The sequence below is a fragment of the Pristis pectinata genome, chromosome 22 (assembly GCF_009764475.1).
Source record: "Pristis pectinata isolate sPriPec2 chromosome 22, sPriPec2.1.pri, whole genome shotgun sequence".
Taxonomy (NCBI): Eukaryota; Metazoa; Chordata; class Chondrichthyes; order Rhinopristiformes; family Pristidae; genus Pristis; species Pristis pectinata.
Window position 1 is genome coordinate 16,720,803 of NC_067426.1, and position 17,089 is coordinate 16,737,891.

A 17,089-nucleotide genomic window follows, 5' to 3' on the forward strand; every position below is an offset into this window, starting at 1 on the left:
GGTGGGTGGGGGGGGATGGGTGAGGGGGATGGGTGAGGGGGATGGGGAGGGGGGTGGAGGTGGGGGATGGGTGGGTGGGGGGGGTGGAGGTGGGGGATGGGTGGGTGGGGGGGGTGGAGGTGGGGGATGGGGGGTGGGTGGGGGGGTGGAGGTGGGGGATGGGGGGTGGGTGGGGGGGTGGAGGTGGGGGATGGGGGGTGGGTGGGGGGTGGGGGGGTGGAGGTGGGGGATGGGTGGGGGGGTGGAGGTGGGGGATGGGGGGTGGGTGGGGGGGTGGAGGTGGGTCCCTGCCTCCGCGTCCTTATAAAGTAAATATGTAAAAGAGGCAAATGAAGGAACCAATCAACGAACGAATTGCTGGCGCCGCCCCGCCCACCCCGGAGGTTAGAGTTCAAGGGGGGAAGTTCGACACAAGATGGCGTCGACCAAGCGGGTGCTGTACGTGGGTGAGTGAGGAAGGGCCGCTGCCCCTTCGGCCGCTTTCCCCGGACGGGGGCGGGAGGTGTCGGGGCCGAGGACCCGGGGGGCGGGCGGTGTCGGGGCTGGGGGGCGGGTTGCAGGAGGTGTCGGGGCCGTAGCCCGGGGGCAACAGGCGGCTCCTGACGGAGGGTCTCCCACCTGAAGATTTGGGGATCCGGGAGGAGCTGGAGCAACTCGGCGGGTCGAGCAGCGTCTGTGGGGGAAGATCGGTGTTTCGGGTCGACACTTCATCTGGACTGAGTCGTACAGCAGGGAAACAGACCGTTTGGCTCGATTGGCCCATAACGGCCAAGATTCCCACCTAAGATCGTCCCATTTGGCTCAGATCCCTCTGAACCTTTCCTATCCACGCACCTGTCCAACTAAAGGTTGTTACTGTACCTGCCTCAATCATTTCCTCTGGCAGCCCATTCCACATGCATATCACCCTCTGTGCAAAATAAAAAGTTGCCTCAAGTTCCTACTAAGATCTTTTCCCCTCACCTTAAAACTGTGTCCTCTAGTTTTTGATTCCCCAACACTGGGGAAAAGACTGAGTGCTACCCAGTCCTCCTGCTAATCAAAGCTCTAATTTGATTTAAACTCAGATTTACACCAATCAAGTTTTGTGCCTGTCACATTCCCATCAAATCCGCCCAGATTCTATCACTTAGATTCTATGATAGAGGAGAGATAGTATAAAGAAGTGAGGGGAAGGGGTGGAACGAGAGCTGGCAAACGATAGGTGGATCTAGGTGAGGAGGGATGATAGGCATGAGGGGGAGGGGAGAGTGGGAGGTGATAGATGGAATTGACAAGGGGTTGAGGATGCTGGAATCTGATTGGAGAGGAGGGTGGAATTTAGAACCAAATAAAGGAGGTGGGGTGGGCGGATGGGAGCAGTGGGGACAGGGGGAGCAGTGGGTAATGGGTAGATGAAGTGAGTGGAGAAGGGGAATGAAACAAGGTGATGACACGAGGGGGGGTTGTGGGTGTAGCAGGAACTGTGTAGATCAGAAGAGAGAAAAGTGACAGATGGGGAGCAGTTCACCTGATATTGAAGGATTCAATGTGTATGCCATCAGGTTGTAGACTACCCAGGCAGAATATGAGGTGCTGTTCTAGTTCGTGTTTAACCTCACCCTGACAGTAGAGGATGCTGAGGACAGAGAGAGAGAGAGAGAGAGAGAGATGCAGGAGTGGAGAGGGGAATTAAAATGGCTCACAACCAGGAACTCCAGAAGGCCATGGCGGATGGAACGCAGATACTCAGAAAAGCAGTCGGTTGCCCGGTCTGCGCTTGGTCGTAGAGGAGGCTACATAAAGAGCATCAAATGCAATAAACAAGGTTAAAGGAGATGCATGTGAATCTCTGCCTCACCTGGAAGGACTATTTAGGGCTGTAGATGCTGGTGAGCGAGGAGGTGTAGGGATACGTGTGACACCTCCTATGGTTGGAGGAAAAAGTGCCTGGGGAGGGGAAGAGATATGTGGGGATGAATGAGAGAACCAGGGAGTCATGGAGAGAGTGGTGCCTGCGGAAAGCATAAAGGGGTAGGAAGGGGAAATATGGCTGGTTGTGGGATCACGTTGTAGCTGGCGGAAGTGTCAAAGAATGATGTGCTCGTGCAGGCTGGTGGGGTCAAAGGTAAGGACTGAGGGAACTTTATCCCTGTTCTGTCTGGAGGGAGGTGGGATAGGGGTAGTAGAAGTGTGGGAAGCAGAGATGTGGGTGAGGGCTCCATCAACCATAGTGGGGGAGGGAACCCCTATTTTCCGAAAGAGGAGGATACCTCAGGTGTCCTGGAGTGGAAGGCCTCATCTGGAGAACAGATGCAGCGAAGACGGAGAAAATGAGAGAAAGGAATGGCATAAGAAACAGAGTGGGAGGAGGTGTAGGCTAGAGAGCTGTGGGAGTCGGTGGGTTTGTAGCAAAAGTTGATGGATAGTCCGTCTCCTGAGATGGAGACGGTGAGATACAGCCTGATCTAAGTATTTCCAACATTTCCTGTTTTTATTATATTGACTTATGCAGTTTGTTGATGAGCTTTGGCCACTTTGAAGCTCTGCCTGTTTTCAGTCTGGCACCAAGTGCTTTCATTTAAAACTTTCATGGGTTGTATATAGTAGATCAGGTCAGGCACCTTCCATTAGACGTGACAGCAATTATGTTTGGTTTTACAGAATAGTTAGGTGTAGTTATTCTCTCTTATTTGGGCATGAAACATTATCAGTGCCGCAGAGGTTGAGAAAAGTCAGCGTGGAAGCAGGCCTTCCGGCCCACTGAGTCTGTGATGACCATCAAGCACCCATTTACACTAATCCCACTCAAACCCCATTTTTTATTCTCCCCACATTCTCATCAACTACTTTCAGATTCTACCACACACCTACACATTAGGGCCATTAACCTATCAGCTGCCTAACAGCTCCAGCAATCCAAGTTCAATTCTGACCTCTGGCGCTGTTTAGAGTTTGTATGTTCCCCTAGTGACGCATGAGTTTCCTCCAAGTGCCCCAGTTTTGCCCCACGTCCCAAAAATGCATGGGCTGTTAGATTAATTGGCTGTTGTAAATTACTTCTAATGTGTAAAGTCGTAGATTCTGGGGAGTTGAGGGGAATGTGAGGGGAGTAAAATGATATTTGTGTTTATGGGTACTCAATAGTCAATGTGGACTCAGTGGGCCTTTTTCTGTGCGACTCTGTGACATATTCACACTGTGGGAGGAAGTGAGAACACCTGGAGGAAACCCTTGTATTCCCAGGGAGAATGTGCAAACTCCACGCAGACAGGTTTGTATATGAGTCAGTGGAGTTGTGAGGAAGCAGTTCTACTGGCTGCACCACTGTGCCCCTATGTTGTACATAATTTGGAATTATTGCTGTAATAATTATCAAAATTATTACTAGCGTGCTTCCAGATTTATATCCTGAGAAGTACTCATTGTCTGGTTTTAATAGATGATGTTTTGACCATGATCCCAACACCATCATATACCGACACAGCTGGACTGCTGTCACATCTGAAAACTTTAGTTGATTTGGAAACTGTGGGTCTTGGTGAAATTGTGGATGGATTTCAAACTTTTTAGCTGGACAGGGAAGTGGGGCATTTTGTTATACTATAGTGTAGTATAGGTTTGTACTTTAGACTGAGCATTTGATTTCAGACTGGTGATTTAGGAAAAGGCATCCTGGAGGAAGCTGAGGCATTTCCCTAAAAGGAGGGAACATTTTCAGGCTCTTTTTTTTTCCCTTAAGGCCATTACATCAATGCACTCTGTCCTAACCCAATGTAACTGCACTGTGTAATGAATTGACCTGTACGATTGGTATGCAAGACAAGTTTTTCACTGTACCTCGGTACAAGTGACAATAATAAACCAATACTAATACCAACTGCCCTAGCAGTTGACTTGAAGCCAGTAAATTCTATAAAGTGGAGAAAGAGCTGAACCTCAGGGCAGTAACAAATGCACATGTTGTTCATGCTTTTGAGAAGAGGAAAAAACTGCTGCTGACAATGCATTCTCTGGATGCGTCTGGTAGGGAGCTCATGAGACATGTTTAACTTTTTAAATAGGTGGCCTTGCAGAAGAGGTAGACGAAAAGGTGCTTCATGCAGCTTTTATTCCATTTGGAGATATTATGGACATTCAGATTCCACTGGATTATGAGACAGGTAAATGCTTGTAAATTCACCTAATTGTTTGTGATTTGGTCAGTATCAGAGTAAATTAAAAAATCTTAACAAATATTACATTCTTTGTGATTGAGAATTTTCTGTGACACTTTGTATGGAAACTTGAACACTTGTAATGATTGAGTTCTGGTGTTCCAAAATTCTTGTTCTGAAATTTAAATCGCTAAATTTTATTTTAAAAATATAAAGACTTAAATTTAAAATTTGTAAAAAAAAATATTAGTTCAGATTCTTCAGCATATTCTTGTAGGTATGATGACAGATATTTTTATATAATATCTGGTGAAACTTGGTGTTATATATTGGTAAATCAGGTAATAAAGATCATAAAATAGTGAACAATCTAAATTATTTTATTCTTGTTTAGAGAAACACAGAGGTTTTGCATTCATTGAATTTGAGAATGCTGAGGTGAGATGCTTATTTTTATATTTCTAGTAGCTGAAGACAAATTATTCTGTCACTCATCAGTATTATGGGGTCTAGAAATGTTGATAATGGGAAACCAATTTGAAGACCATTGTGTGTGATGTAACCACTGAATAATGTTTTGTTTTCTTGGCATCCAAATGGAAATGTTATTGATATTCCATGGGTGAAAGCAATGGATGTCAGCTAGCAAATATTTTTATGACCAAATGACATAAATTAACCTGTTTTTATTTACTGTTTGTTTAAAATGCATTGAAAGGACAATGAGATTTGCGGGTTTTTTTCTACTTTTCTTCTATAGTTGAATGTTATGAGATTTGTGGGAAAATTTTGAGTAACAAGAACTCTGAGTAACATTGAGATAACAATTGGAAAGCAACAAGGCTGGAAATCTGGAATGATGACTTGTGGTTTCTGGTCTCATGTTCCAAGGACTCCTGCTTGATATTGTGCACACAAGAGACCGCAGGTACTAGAATGTGGAGCGAAAACCAAACTGCTGGAGGAGCTCAGCAGGTCAAGCAGCATCTGTGGAGGGAAAGAAATGGTCAACTTTTCGGGTCAGGACCCTACATCCCTTCAGATGCTGCTTGACCTGCTGAGTTCCTCCAGCAGTTTGTCTTTGCCTCTGCTTGATGTTATTACCCAGTGGCAACAGGTGTAAAGTGTGGATTTTGAAGGAGGACTTGGTTGTCCCACTGCACTCCCACCCGCCCCCTATCTATCTAACACAAACACACTTGATTCAGCAAGAAAAAGACTTTTATATTTCTAAAAAAGTCTGTGAACAGTGACGTGGGTGCCTTATGATTAATTTTAATTTGAATGGCTTTATTTAATTCACCTATTTTATGATCAATGTGATCTTCTTCCTCCGATACAGTAAATAAAAGAAAATAAGTTTGCAATGCTGCTTGTTGATGGCTTACAACTTTTCACTGATTCTTTCAGGATGCTGCAGCTGCCATCGATAACATGGTAAGTGGCAAATGGTGTGGGAAAAATTGGCAAACTGACATCTTTAGATCCTTTTATTATAAAAAGTGACATTTTTAAATAGTTGTTAATAACATAAAATGGTTGAGAACTGAAACTTAACTGAAGTACCAAATAACCAAGTGTGAAGGATATGTCTTTGTTAAGTGAAGAATATCCAAATGCATCTTACATAATATTAGCCTAATGGTCTTTATTTTCATGCCATTTATCAGAATGAGTCTGAACTTTTTGGAAGGACAATCCGAGTAAATCTGGCAAAACCCATGAGAATTAAGGAGGGATCCTCAAGAGCAGGTGAGGAATAAAAATGTATTTTTATGTAGAACAAGGATTTTGCTCATTGACAGAACTTAAATAGGTACAACAGAATATATTTAAAAAGAAAAACAACTTTTTACAGGGGGATTTAGTTGGGATAGTGTATGACTTTATTTATTGTATTTTAACCTGTGTTAGTGCTGAGTAGTGACTTGTAAAATTTCTAGTCAGTAGGGGCAGAAAGTGTAGGAAACGTGAGATGTGTTGTTGAAAAGAACTATGAAAAGTACTACACGTACATCTGCTGTATCTTGGAGCAAGTACGCATTAATTGCAGGGATAAAATTTCTACATCATAAAGAAGAGAATGATAAATAGAGCAGAGTATTAATTCATATTTCCAGGTTTTCCAGGTTCTGTTTTTACAGCTTCCTAGACATTAATAAGAAGTATATTTGAATATCCTTTTTTTCCTTTAAAAGTTGTATGAGATTGTAGAAATCTGAAATAAAAACACAATACTGGAAATACGCAGAAGGTCAGGCAACATTTGTGGAGAGAGAAATAAAGCTAAAGTTTCAGGCCAGTGACCTTCAAGGTCGATCGTTTTTCCCTTCAATTATATTTTATGCTGCTCACCTTTACGCTGAAGCTCCTGGTGAGTGATTTGGCATTGTTGGAATTCTTAGTCGCTGTCTGATTAAAATGGTTGCTGATAATAACAACCGACATTATCAATCTGAAGTGATTATTTTACGATAACTACTAAATATCCATGACATTGGGAATCAGAACCTTCTGCAGCGTCCAGGTAAAGCAGGGATGATGTTAAACTGCTGAGCCAATAATTGGATCAATGTGGGGGCAGGAAAAAGGGTGAAAAGGGCCATAATTTTAATGAGGGGAGGGAATGACAAGTCCCAAATAACTAAGACATTATGATGGGGAAGGGACAACCTTGAAAGGCTGCGTGCTTTGGCATGTGGGAGGGGGCACAAGGTTGTGGTTATTGCTGCTTGGTTTATAACCTAATGTCACATAGAATTGGTAACTGAGAGGGGAGACTGGATCCACAGCAGTTAATGGCCAGTACCTGCATACGGAGTATAAACCACAGCCCCAAGATCTATCTATTTCAACGTCCTCGTTGAGCATTAAAATAAAACCCATCTGCACGATTAATATTAGTTAGGAGGGTGTTGACAGCCTGAATATATGGATGCAATAAAGTCTTTATAAATTACATTTACAAACAGGTTAAACGGTTACTTTTGACTGCATCATGCATTTCTAGAAAGCTGTCCAGTGGCTTCTGTGGCAAACTTCTTGAGGCCCATCGTACCAAAGGACAGGGAATTAATTTTCATGGCAGGTTAGCGACAATAACATATATATAGCAGACTTAAATAGAAAGATATCCTAAAACATTTCACAGAGGTGTAATTTTAAAAATTGGATGCCAAACCTAAAGCAGAAGTTTGGGGGTATGGCCCAAAACCTTAGAGAAAGGATTTAAGGCGGTTCTTAAAGGAAGAGGGAGCTGTTGTGGCAGCAGTTAGGTTTGGAGAAAGAGTTCCCGAGTCCAAAGCCTGATGGCTGAAGGCAAGGGTGCCACTGATGGTGTGAAGGAAGGAGAGGGTGCACAGGAATCAGAGAGACAAAGTCTGAGGGATTGTAGGGTTTGGTATTTAACAATGAGTCTGACAGTTTTAAACATGAGGTACTGATTCAAGTTACTTGTGTAGTCAGCAGAGGAGCAATTGACGTGGTTCAGTGCTGGGGAGGATTTGAGATCATCTCAAAATGAGAGGCTGGAGTGGAAGGCCATGTTTAATAAAAAAAACAACAGGAGTAATTGACTTTAAAAATTGAGTTTAAAAGATGTGATGACTGGTGGTAGATGGACTGAGTTTGGAGAAGTGTTATGGAGTACAAGTGGGCATTCCATATAAAGGAAAGAATATGGGTTTGGAAACATTACAGTTTTGAAATAGGACGTAGAGGTTATGACCAATCAGGTTCAGCAGGAGGGTGACTGGAGAGGGAGTAGAGTTGATGCTGTGGATAAAGGGTTTGTGCTGTGGCTGAAGATGCAAATCTCAGACTTTTTTTTAACTGGAGGTAATTAGTTTACAGAAAGATGAAGATCAGACAAGCAGTCTGTAAACTGAGGCAGTCATTAGTGTACATGCAGAAGTTGACCATGTCTGAGGAGAACAGTACTAGATGCCCCACTTGGAGTAGGATGAGAGTAAAAGCTGGAGTGTGTGTTGAGGAAATAACAAGGAAAGCCATTGCATGAGAGGCCGACTGTGATCAGATAGGCAAGACTGGAGCCAAGCAACCTTATTCCCACTGACGGAGTGAGTAATGTGCATCTTATCACAGTCACAGCATTCGTCATTCATGACCTTGCTCAGGATCATTTTGATGGTAAGAGCAGCCTGAAAAACAGATTGGAGAGATTCAAGCAGCAAACTGCAGGTTAGATGAGGGTAGATTTGGCAGTAACTTTGGTAGAGCATATGAATTATGAATTAGCAGCTGAGGGAGGCCGCTCAGCCCTTCGAGTATTTTCTGTCATTTAGCAAGTTTGTGGCTGGATTGTAACCTCAACTCTGCATCCAGACTGCCTGTGGTAACTTTTCATCCCTTTGCCCCCAAGAATCCAACCACCTCTGCCTTTAAAATCTGCAATGACTCTGCTTCCACAACCCTTTTGAGTCCAGAGACTCTCAACCATCTGAGAGAGGAAAAATCACTTCATTTCCATCTTAAATGGATAGCCCCTGAGTTTTAACCAGTGGCCCCTAGTTCTAGGTTCTTTCACAAGAGGAAAAAGTCTCTCCACCTCTACCCTGTAAAGACCCTGCAGGATCTTGAATGTTTCAATGATATCTACTCTCATTCTTCTGAACTCTGGTAGATACAAGCCTAATCTGTCCAGTCCTTCCTTGTAAGACAACCTGTTCATGCATTTTGAGGAATGGAGTGATGTTGAAACAGATTATCTCACTATTGATGTGCACCCTCAGTACCAGTTATTCCTCTGGGCACTGACATTTTAAGTTCCTATTGATGGTCCTTGACAAAGGAATTATAAATGCATTTGACTGTCCTAACGGTTTTAATATTGTTGTGGTTTGCTGTCATTTGTGAGTGAAATGTAAGTGGTGGTTCCTTCAATCCAGTGTGGTCCGATGATGACTGGTTAAAGAAATTTGCTGGAAAGACCCTGGAGGAAAATGAAAACGATGAGCGTGGAGGAGACAGTGGAGAAACACAAACGCAGGAGGTGAGGTTTTGGGTCTTGTAGTCCTGTGAGATGCTTTGGGATATTTCCACACAAAGCCAGTATTGAGGTTGGATGGGCACCATTTTACAGGTTATTTTAATTCTTTAATGCCTAAGTATGAAATTTGTCAAAAGCCAAAGTGACAGCTGGAGAATGAACAGGATGTGAGCCTGTTCTGGATCAATGACAGTGAAGTCTGTTTTATTGCAATATATAATCACTTTGTTTAACCAGCTGTGTAACTCACAAACATTTGTGTTAGTTGGTAAGTTATGAAATCTAAGCAAAAATATTGATAGTATCTACATATTTCTTAAATATCATAAAATTCTGCTGAGATGCTAGAAAGCAGAAATCCATGATTTCTTAAATATGTAGATAACATCAATATTTTTGCTTGGATTTCATTACTTACCAGATGTAAATTAACACAAATGTTTATGAGTTCAATTATACATATGACTTCTGTAAGATCAGGTAAAAATCTTTGATTTAATTTTTTTTAAATCTAAGTGTGTGTGAACACTTGAATATTTAAAAGTTCCTTTTTATTCATAATCATTAAAAACAATTCTTTCTTAAGGGTGAGCCACCAGCCAAAAAATCAAGAGCCAATCCTCAAGTCTACATGGACATCAAAATTGGCAATAAGCCTGTTGGTAGAATACGCTTTTTATTACGAGCTGATGTTGTTCCAATGACTGCAGGTAAATAGTAACGTAACACGCAGATGTATCATTACTTGTGAGCAAAGATCAGATCAATCTTATTAATGATTAACTGCCCCATTAGTTACACTTATTTCCTCTAATCCACCTTGTCTCTGTGTCTTGAAACTGAGCTTCCTAAACCTGCCTGTCTGTTCTACAGTTCATGGGCGATTTCTGTTGTTATATATGCGCTTATAGTTGCTACTTTCTGGATCGTCCCCCTTTTGAATTGTTATGGCTCTGGAGGTTTGCTTTCTATTATAGAAAAATCCTAAACTAAATCACCAAGATCTGTTAATGTGCACAGCTTGAGGTAAAGCAAACATACTGTATATGCATTTTGTAAATGTGAGTCACCCTGATTTCTGCCAAACTAGCCTACAAAGACAAAAGGCTTGGGCAGTCCTGCTGTAGGTCTTTGTTCCTATTTAAAAAAAAGGGAATTGATCAAAAAGTCCCTGATGATACAATTTAGGATGTGTATATAAAGAAACTTGCAAAAAACAAAAAAAAGTAATTTTTAGTAGTCTAAGTTACTGCATTGTGTCTAGACTCTGATATTTGGGTATGTAATAGATGTCTCCACTTTGAATCTAGTTAGAGAAATTCTGACACACATGGGGGGGTGGGGGGAGCAGTTTCTCAACAGGATTTTTCAGATCTTGCTCACAACTCATTAAGAGGCCTGGAGTCAAAGGGGGTCTAGTGTGCAGAGCAAGAGGAACGGTTGTGTGATAGTCAGAATCCTCAGAAAATGATCCTGTCCCAATATATGTGCTGCTTGTAGAGATAAGAATAAAGACCATTTCAAAAGAATAACCAGAATGCCAACCATGGCACCTTGTAGTTAGAGGCTGTTCAGTATTGGAGGTGGAGGAGTAGTCTGGAGGAGATGGAGAATCGGAGTGAGGGAGATGATTTTGTAAACAGGGTTTATACAGATGTGCACTCAGGCCCCTTTATTCTTGCACATTCTTTGGCGTTGTGCTACTTATGCTATGATGTCTCTCATTCTCTTTGTTGAAGTGAACACTCACATTTCTCTCAATTAAATTCCATCTGCCACTTATCTGTAGATTTAGCCAGGCTATCCATGTCGTCTTGCAATTGTTTACCATCCTTCTCACCATTTATAACACTTTCACATTTCATGTCATTCAGAAATTTTACCTTTCATGTTCATTTGCAACTCATCAATATAAATCAAAAAAAGCAGTCCTGATCACTGGGGAGCTTCATTCTCCATCCTCCAATCTGAATCAACCGTTTACCACAAAGCCCCTCTTTCTATTTCCTGCCTTGTAAATCTTAAATTCCATAAGCCTCAATTTTGCTAACCAGCCTTCTGTTTACATTTCCATCAAATGTGTTCTGAAATCCAGGTAGAAGACCTCTACTGAGTTCCCTTCATTAACCTTCTCTTTGGCCTCATCAAAAAAAACTCCATTGACTTAGTCAAACACAATTTGCATTTAACAAATATTTATCAATTCTGATTTTTCCAAGTGCCTACAATTATTGTTTCTAAAAGCTTCCCCACAGCAGAGGTTAAAAGGACTGTCTAGCATTTCCAGGCAAGTCATTAGAGACTTTATTTTAACAAGGTTGCTGTGTTTGCCATTTTCCTGGCACTTCTCATTCTGTTGGAAGCTTAGAAGATTCTCTAGGCTTATTTGCCTTCCCCAGGTGTTTTATCGTGGATTAAATCCTATTTGCCACCTTTTGCCCGCCCAGCTAGTTCACTGATAATGGTTAGATAGGCACCAAAATGACAAATGGAGCTTTCTTCCTGAATATCAGCTACTCTCATCAGCAAATGTCTTAATTGTGGCCTCTACGTTTCAGTCTCCCGAGCTGTATGGGGATAACAGATTAGGGAAGCGAACCTGTGCCTGAGGGACTCTATTTCATGGGAAACTGGCTCCACAGGATGCAAAGGAATTGGAACACTGGGGGGAAGATCACTCCTGGCTACAGGAGATGATGAATGAGGTGGCTCTGAGGATTTCAGATGATCAGCTGGTGAGGCAGGGAAGGAGCCCGTCAGGTAGAAGAAATATTATAAATGTCAGCTGTAAAACAAATCAAAGGTCAAAGAGCAAACTGGTAGTTTTAAACTGTGGCACAGTCATTCCAGATAATGGGAAAACTAAAATATGGGAACTAATTAAACCAGGAGAGAGAAATTAAATGTATATGTGAAGCATTAGAGAAGGACAGATTAGGGCTAGTTGTTCAAAAAGCATGGAGGGTAAGGGATTTACAGGTGTAATTTCAATGGAGCTTAGGGTTAGGGTTCACTGAAACATTGTTGCGAGATGGTCAGGATAGGGACTAAATATGTTATCTGATATTTAGGGAAGGGGGGGGCAGGGATGAGGCATTTCAGCAATGAGGGAGGCAAGGCAGTGGAGACCATGGCAGATTGAAGAAGTAGAAGAGGGTTAAAGAGGGTCTATAATGTGTAAATACCAAAACTGGAGAGGTAGCTGGCAAAGGCTCTGTGATATTATTCAGGGATTTTAATAGTATGAAAAGTAATGAGCAGACTAGCTCATGTAGAGGGTGGATTTCTTAAGAGTCTATAGGACAGATTTCTGCAGAAGAATTTTGTGGGACCCCTGAGTCACCAGGTCAGCACCTACATGGAGCAATAGTTCCAGCAACAACTTGGTCTTTGCAGTGTCTCTGGCTGATTGATGAGGCTTCATATTTGAAGACCCTTAGCTTTGGCAGTTGTTAAGCCATAGACCAGGCTGAACCAGCTACCAAAGAGTTTAAATGTTTTTAACTGTTAAAAATCAATGAATTTAAAACCAGTGAAAAAATTAAAACACTTAATATACTAGAAAACACAAAAACAAATAATGAAATTAATTAATTCAAAAAGATGTATATTACCTGACACTCATTGGTCTCCTTCGCAGCCATTCCCGTCCATTTGAATGAATGCAGCTATTGAGCCTACAAGTACCTTGGACCTGTTAGATAAGGTTATAGACTGAGGCTCCTGCATCCTGGGCCCCTGTCCGTTTAACTGGTCAGTCTGATACTGCCATCCACATCCAGGCTACTATCTAACCTGCCTCCTGGATCAAACTAACCATATCTTCCCTTCCCTGATGTAATATAATGTCTGCAACATGGACGCCCACTCAGCAGCTCTTGAGTTGAAGTTCTTCAAGCTGCAGAAACGTTTGCTGGGTACCTGATCTCCAGCAACATCCAGTTGTTGTGGTTACAACACATCCTGTCCTGCTATCCCTATCAAGTGTTGTTTATACATAAAATTAGTTCAGATTTCTATTTATTTTATCTAGATTATTTAACTAGTTTATCTGATGAATATAATATGCTTTAATTAACTTTTATCTACTCAAGTCTGTGATAAGCGAAGTAAAACAGCCTAGTTTACATTAAGCATCAGACAGAATTATATACTTACTGCCTGAAGTATGCATAAATCTAGTGGAGGCAGATAATAGTATCTCCTCCTGTCATTTGTATTTCTTTTGCTAATTACAGTCATTCCATGTTCCTTGGTTCTTGACCACTCCGTCAATGGGAACAGTTTCTCTCTCTCTCTAGTCTGTCTATAACCTTGACAATTTTAACTAAAATATCAGGTCAGCTTGCAACTTTCTCCTTTCACAGAGGACAGTCTCAGCTTCTCCACATAACTAAAGGTCCTTACTCATACAATAAGGCCCAACTTGTCCGTGCCAGTCAAGGTGCTCATCTAAGCTAGTCCCATTTCCCCACCTTTGGCCCGTATCCTTTTCCAATCCATGTACCTGTCCAAATATCTTTCAGGTATTGTTGTTGTACCTGCCCAACCCACTTCCTCTGGCAGCTCATTCCATATACGCACCATCCTCTGCATGAAGAAATTACCCCCCTCGGGTACCTTTTAAATCAGCCAGATTCACACTTGTCACCTGACTGGTATTTGTCATATGCTCTTTCTTGCTGCTCTACTTTGCTCTTTTTTTGATCATCCAGAGAAGTCTGGATTAATTTTGTTACCCTTCTCCCTGCTGAGAATATACATAGATTGTAGCTGAGACATCTCTAACATAAAGGTTTCCAATTGTTCAATTACAGCTTTGTGTGCAAAGTTTTGTCCCAGTGTTCCTGGGCTAATTCTCTTCTCATCCCATTGGAACTGGCCTTTCTCTGATTGACTGATTTTTAAAAAAAAAATCTTTTGCAGTTATCCTAAACCTTACAAAATGTAATGCTTGGGAATCTGTGATTGTGTTAATGACTAGCATAATTAATATAGTAAGATTCCACAGATTGTTCTTGTGTAGATATTTAAACAAAAACATTTCTTCCAGAGAATTTCCGTTGCCTCTGTACACACGAGAAAGGATTTGGGTTCAAGGGCAGCAGTTTCCATCGTATTATACCCCAGTTCATGTGTCAGGGTGGTGACTTCACCAATCACAATGGCACGGGAGGGAAAGCCATCTACGGCAGGAAGTTTGACGATGAAAACTTTATTCTGAAACACTCAGCAGCAGGTATTGTGATTTCTACTTGTTGAAAAAACACAGGCAACTCTAATTCTGGTGGCTTTCCATCTTATCAAAGTGGTCAACATAATTACTGAAACTTTAATATTCTCTGTAGTTCTGTCTATTATCAATGTCTTGGTCTATTACTGGCAAACTACAAGTAAGAGGCTTGTTTTTTCGCTGTTGAACAGTAAAGGTAACAAAAAAATTATATTCAACTCATTTACATATAAGTTGATTCTGGTTATATGTCAATTTGTTCTTAATATGTTATGAAACTAAATCCTAACATGTTTAAGCTGCTTTGCTGAGTTGATAAGAACTTAGAATTATATTGCAGAAGTTCCTCATTTTGTCCAAACTGCAGAGGATTCCTTCAATGCCTTTAATCCTTTGCTGTGCCTGTTTTGGACAGAATTTTGGGTAATTCTAGGTGGGGGACTTTAGCAGGCTGGTGTTGGGACATTGCAGCTGAAGTTAATTCTTTCAGTACCAAGCAGAATTGTCTTTTTCTTCCTTCCCTGATTTCAGAGAATACTGCAGTCACTTGTTGTAGCTTCCACCTTTATCTCCGTTGAGCATCTTAGTCAAGAATCCAAGGATTTAATTGGTAAACTCTGTGCGATGTAATAGCCCACATGGTGGTTCATTCATCATCTGGAATTTTTGAAGAAGCCCAAGACTTTGTTTTGAATAGTAATTTTTTCCTGTGGAATTAATATTTAATGTAATGCCTTGTGTGATAGCATAATTCCTTAAAGGATATTGTCTTGGCATTTAAAATATAATTATTCTAGCTGCAAGTATCTTATTATAACATTACTAAGGAGCTGAGAAAAAAAAAGGATCCTCTCTTACTGGGTGGGGAAGCCACATTAAGTCAAAACCACTAAATTTCTTACTCCTTAGTTGAGGTCATGATCTCTGCATTTTGTTTAGGTTTGCTGTCAATGGCAAACTCGGGAATAAACACAAATGGATCTCAGTTTTTCATTACCCTTGACAAGACGGACTGGCTGGATGGAAAGCATGTAGTATTTGGTGAAGTACTAGAAGGAATCGATGTTGTCAAACAGATGGAAGTAAGTATTAAACCCCAACTTATTTCTACTTTTTTGTTTCTTTTCCCCATCCCATAATTGCTTGCCTTTCTTTTCTCGTTCTAAAGCCTATCAGCTGCAGTTTTCTTCCAGTACAAAGTCACTCGTGCTTTGAATAACATATCCAGGTGGACAGTGTTGATATTCCCTGCAACTTCTATTGCTGGAATTATGACCGATGTCTCTGGGGGTTGCTCATAATGTGTACATTGGCACCAAATAAGTGAGGAACGTGGGCATTGCATGCGGAAAGGAAACCCTAAAGCTTAATTTTTTTTAAAATGTAGTTTTTAAGGTACTCTGTCATTGATTGTATTCCTTCTCAGTGAAAATTGGGTGTATTATAACAATGAATACATTACACTATACAAGATGCATAAAGTAGTTGACTTCCTGTAAGTTACAAAGAGTGTATTTATAAAAACATAACAGATTCTGAAGTTTCTTTGATTTTGAACTATTTTAAGAAAATCTAATTATTCAATAGTTTCAATGCCAAATGAATTATCTGAAATGTTTCCTCAAATAATTAAATGGCACAACAAAAAGGACGGAGGGGTATTAATTGATGGTGGTGAATTTAAGGTGGAAAATGCTGCAACTTAGAAGAGACAGTGGGACACCAAGGTACTGTAAAGCAGTGATGCAGAACATGACCACTTTTTGCAGCAGTATGGGAAACAGAGCTATGCATCATAGAGGGTTGGGGAGGGAGGGAAGGATAGATCCATGAGCTACATAGAATTGTACTTTAGCAAAGACAGATTAGAGAGAATGTGAACCAGGATCCAGGTTTGGCTAAAATGAAACCTAAAAGTGAAATATGGAAGAATGAGGTGTGTGAGGTTATGGGTTAACTGTATGAGGAATGAATTTAATTTTTACTGTTATTTAGGTGGTGGGTGGGAAAACCAATGTGGCCTCATTTTCAAAAGGTCAATTATTTTGAAGAGAATTGAATTTTTAGTTTATTGCAAATTTCATGTTCATTGTAAGGTGGTAGTTAGCAATTTTTGCTTTGTTTCCATTATAATTCACCAGAGGTAAAACACTTTGAGTTATTTATATGCATGGGGAAAAAAAAATTTAAGCATTCCATCTAATATATTGTCTAACGGTCATCAATCTGGCTACAGCAAATTTTACTACTCCTTGGGGCTCTACTTAAAAAAATCAAAATGCATTAATTTTGATCCTTTTTAAGTGAAATAAAAATAATTGAATGAACAATTTAGTTTGCTGATAATGAGTAGTTCAAGATTGTTTTCCCTTGAAACATTTGTAACTAATGTGTTATTATTCCCAGGCTCAAGGTTCTAAAGATGGAAAACCTAAGCAGAAAGTGATTATCTCAGACTGTGGAGAATATGTGTGATGCCAGTGGCTGTTAGATGCAACTTCTGTAGATCTCAATTTTTTTCCCCTATTTTCACTTAGCTGTAATTTTAATTGTAAATACATTTCAACATTCAAAATAAATTTTTTTAAAAAAATACAGCCTTCTCTTTGCAGAGAAAATGAAATTTTTTCATATTTTGTTCTTTGTGTCTAGGCCTTGTTTCTCATTAATTGGACATTTAAAAGCTTTTGCCACAGCAGGCCTGTCTGCAAC

General features: G+C 40.8%; 1 protein-coding gene across 1 annotated transcript; it reads left to right on the forward strand.

Moving 5' to 3' along the window:
* The first annotated feature begins 399 nt into the window (after positions 1–399).
* Positions 400–16,974, forward strand: ppie (peptidylprolyl isomerase E (cyclophilin E)). The gene is made up of 10 exons (XM_052036058.1): positions 400–446; positions 4,044–4,142; positions 4,531–4,574; positions 5,547–5,573; positions 5,807–5,888; positions 9,044–9,147; positions 9,731–9,854; positions 14,198–14,383; positions 15,317–15,459; positions 16,784–16,974. The coding sequence occupies exons 1-10, from the start codon at positions 416–418 to the stop codon at positions 16,850–16,852; spliced, it is 909 nt and encodes a 302-aa protein (XP_051892018.1). The 5' UTR covers positions 400–415; the 3' UTR covers positions 16,853–16,974.
* The last annotated feature ends 115 nt before the right edge of the window (positions 16,975–17,089 follow it).

Excerpts from the sequence above, each read along its gene's own strand:
- ppie (XM_052036058.1), top strand. The coding sequence starts at position 416 with ATGGCGTCGACCAAGCGGGTGCTGTACGTGG. Across the intron at positions 9,148-9,730 it reads GAGAAACACAAACGCAGGAG|GGTGAGCCACCAGCCAAAAA; the intron begins GTGAGGTTTTGG and ends TTCTTTCTTAAG. Across the intron at positions 15,460-16,783 it reads ATGTTGTCAAACAGATGGAA|GCTCAAGGTTCTAAAGATGG; the intron begins GTAAGTATTAAA and ends TATTATTCCCAG.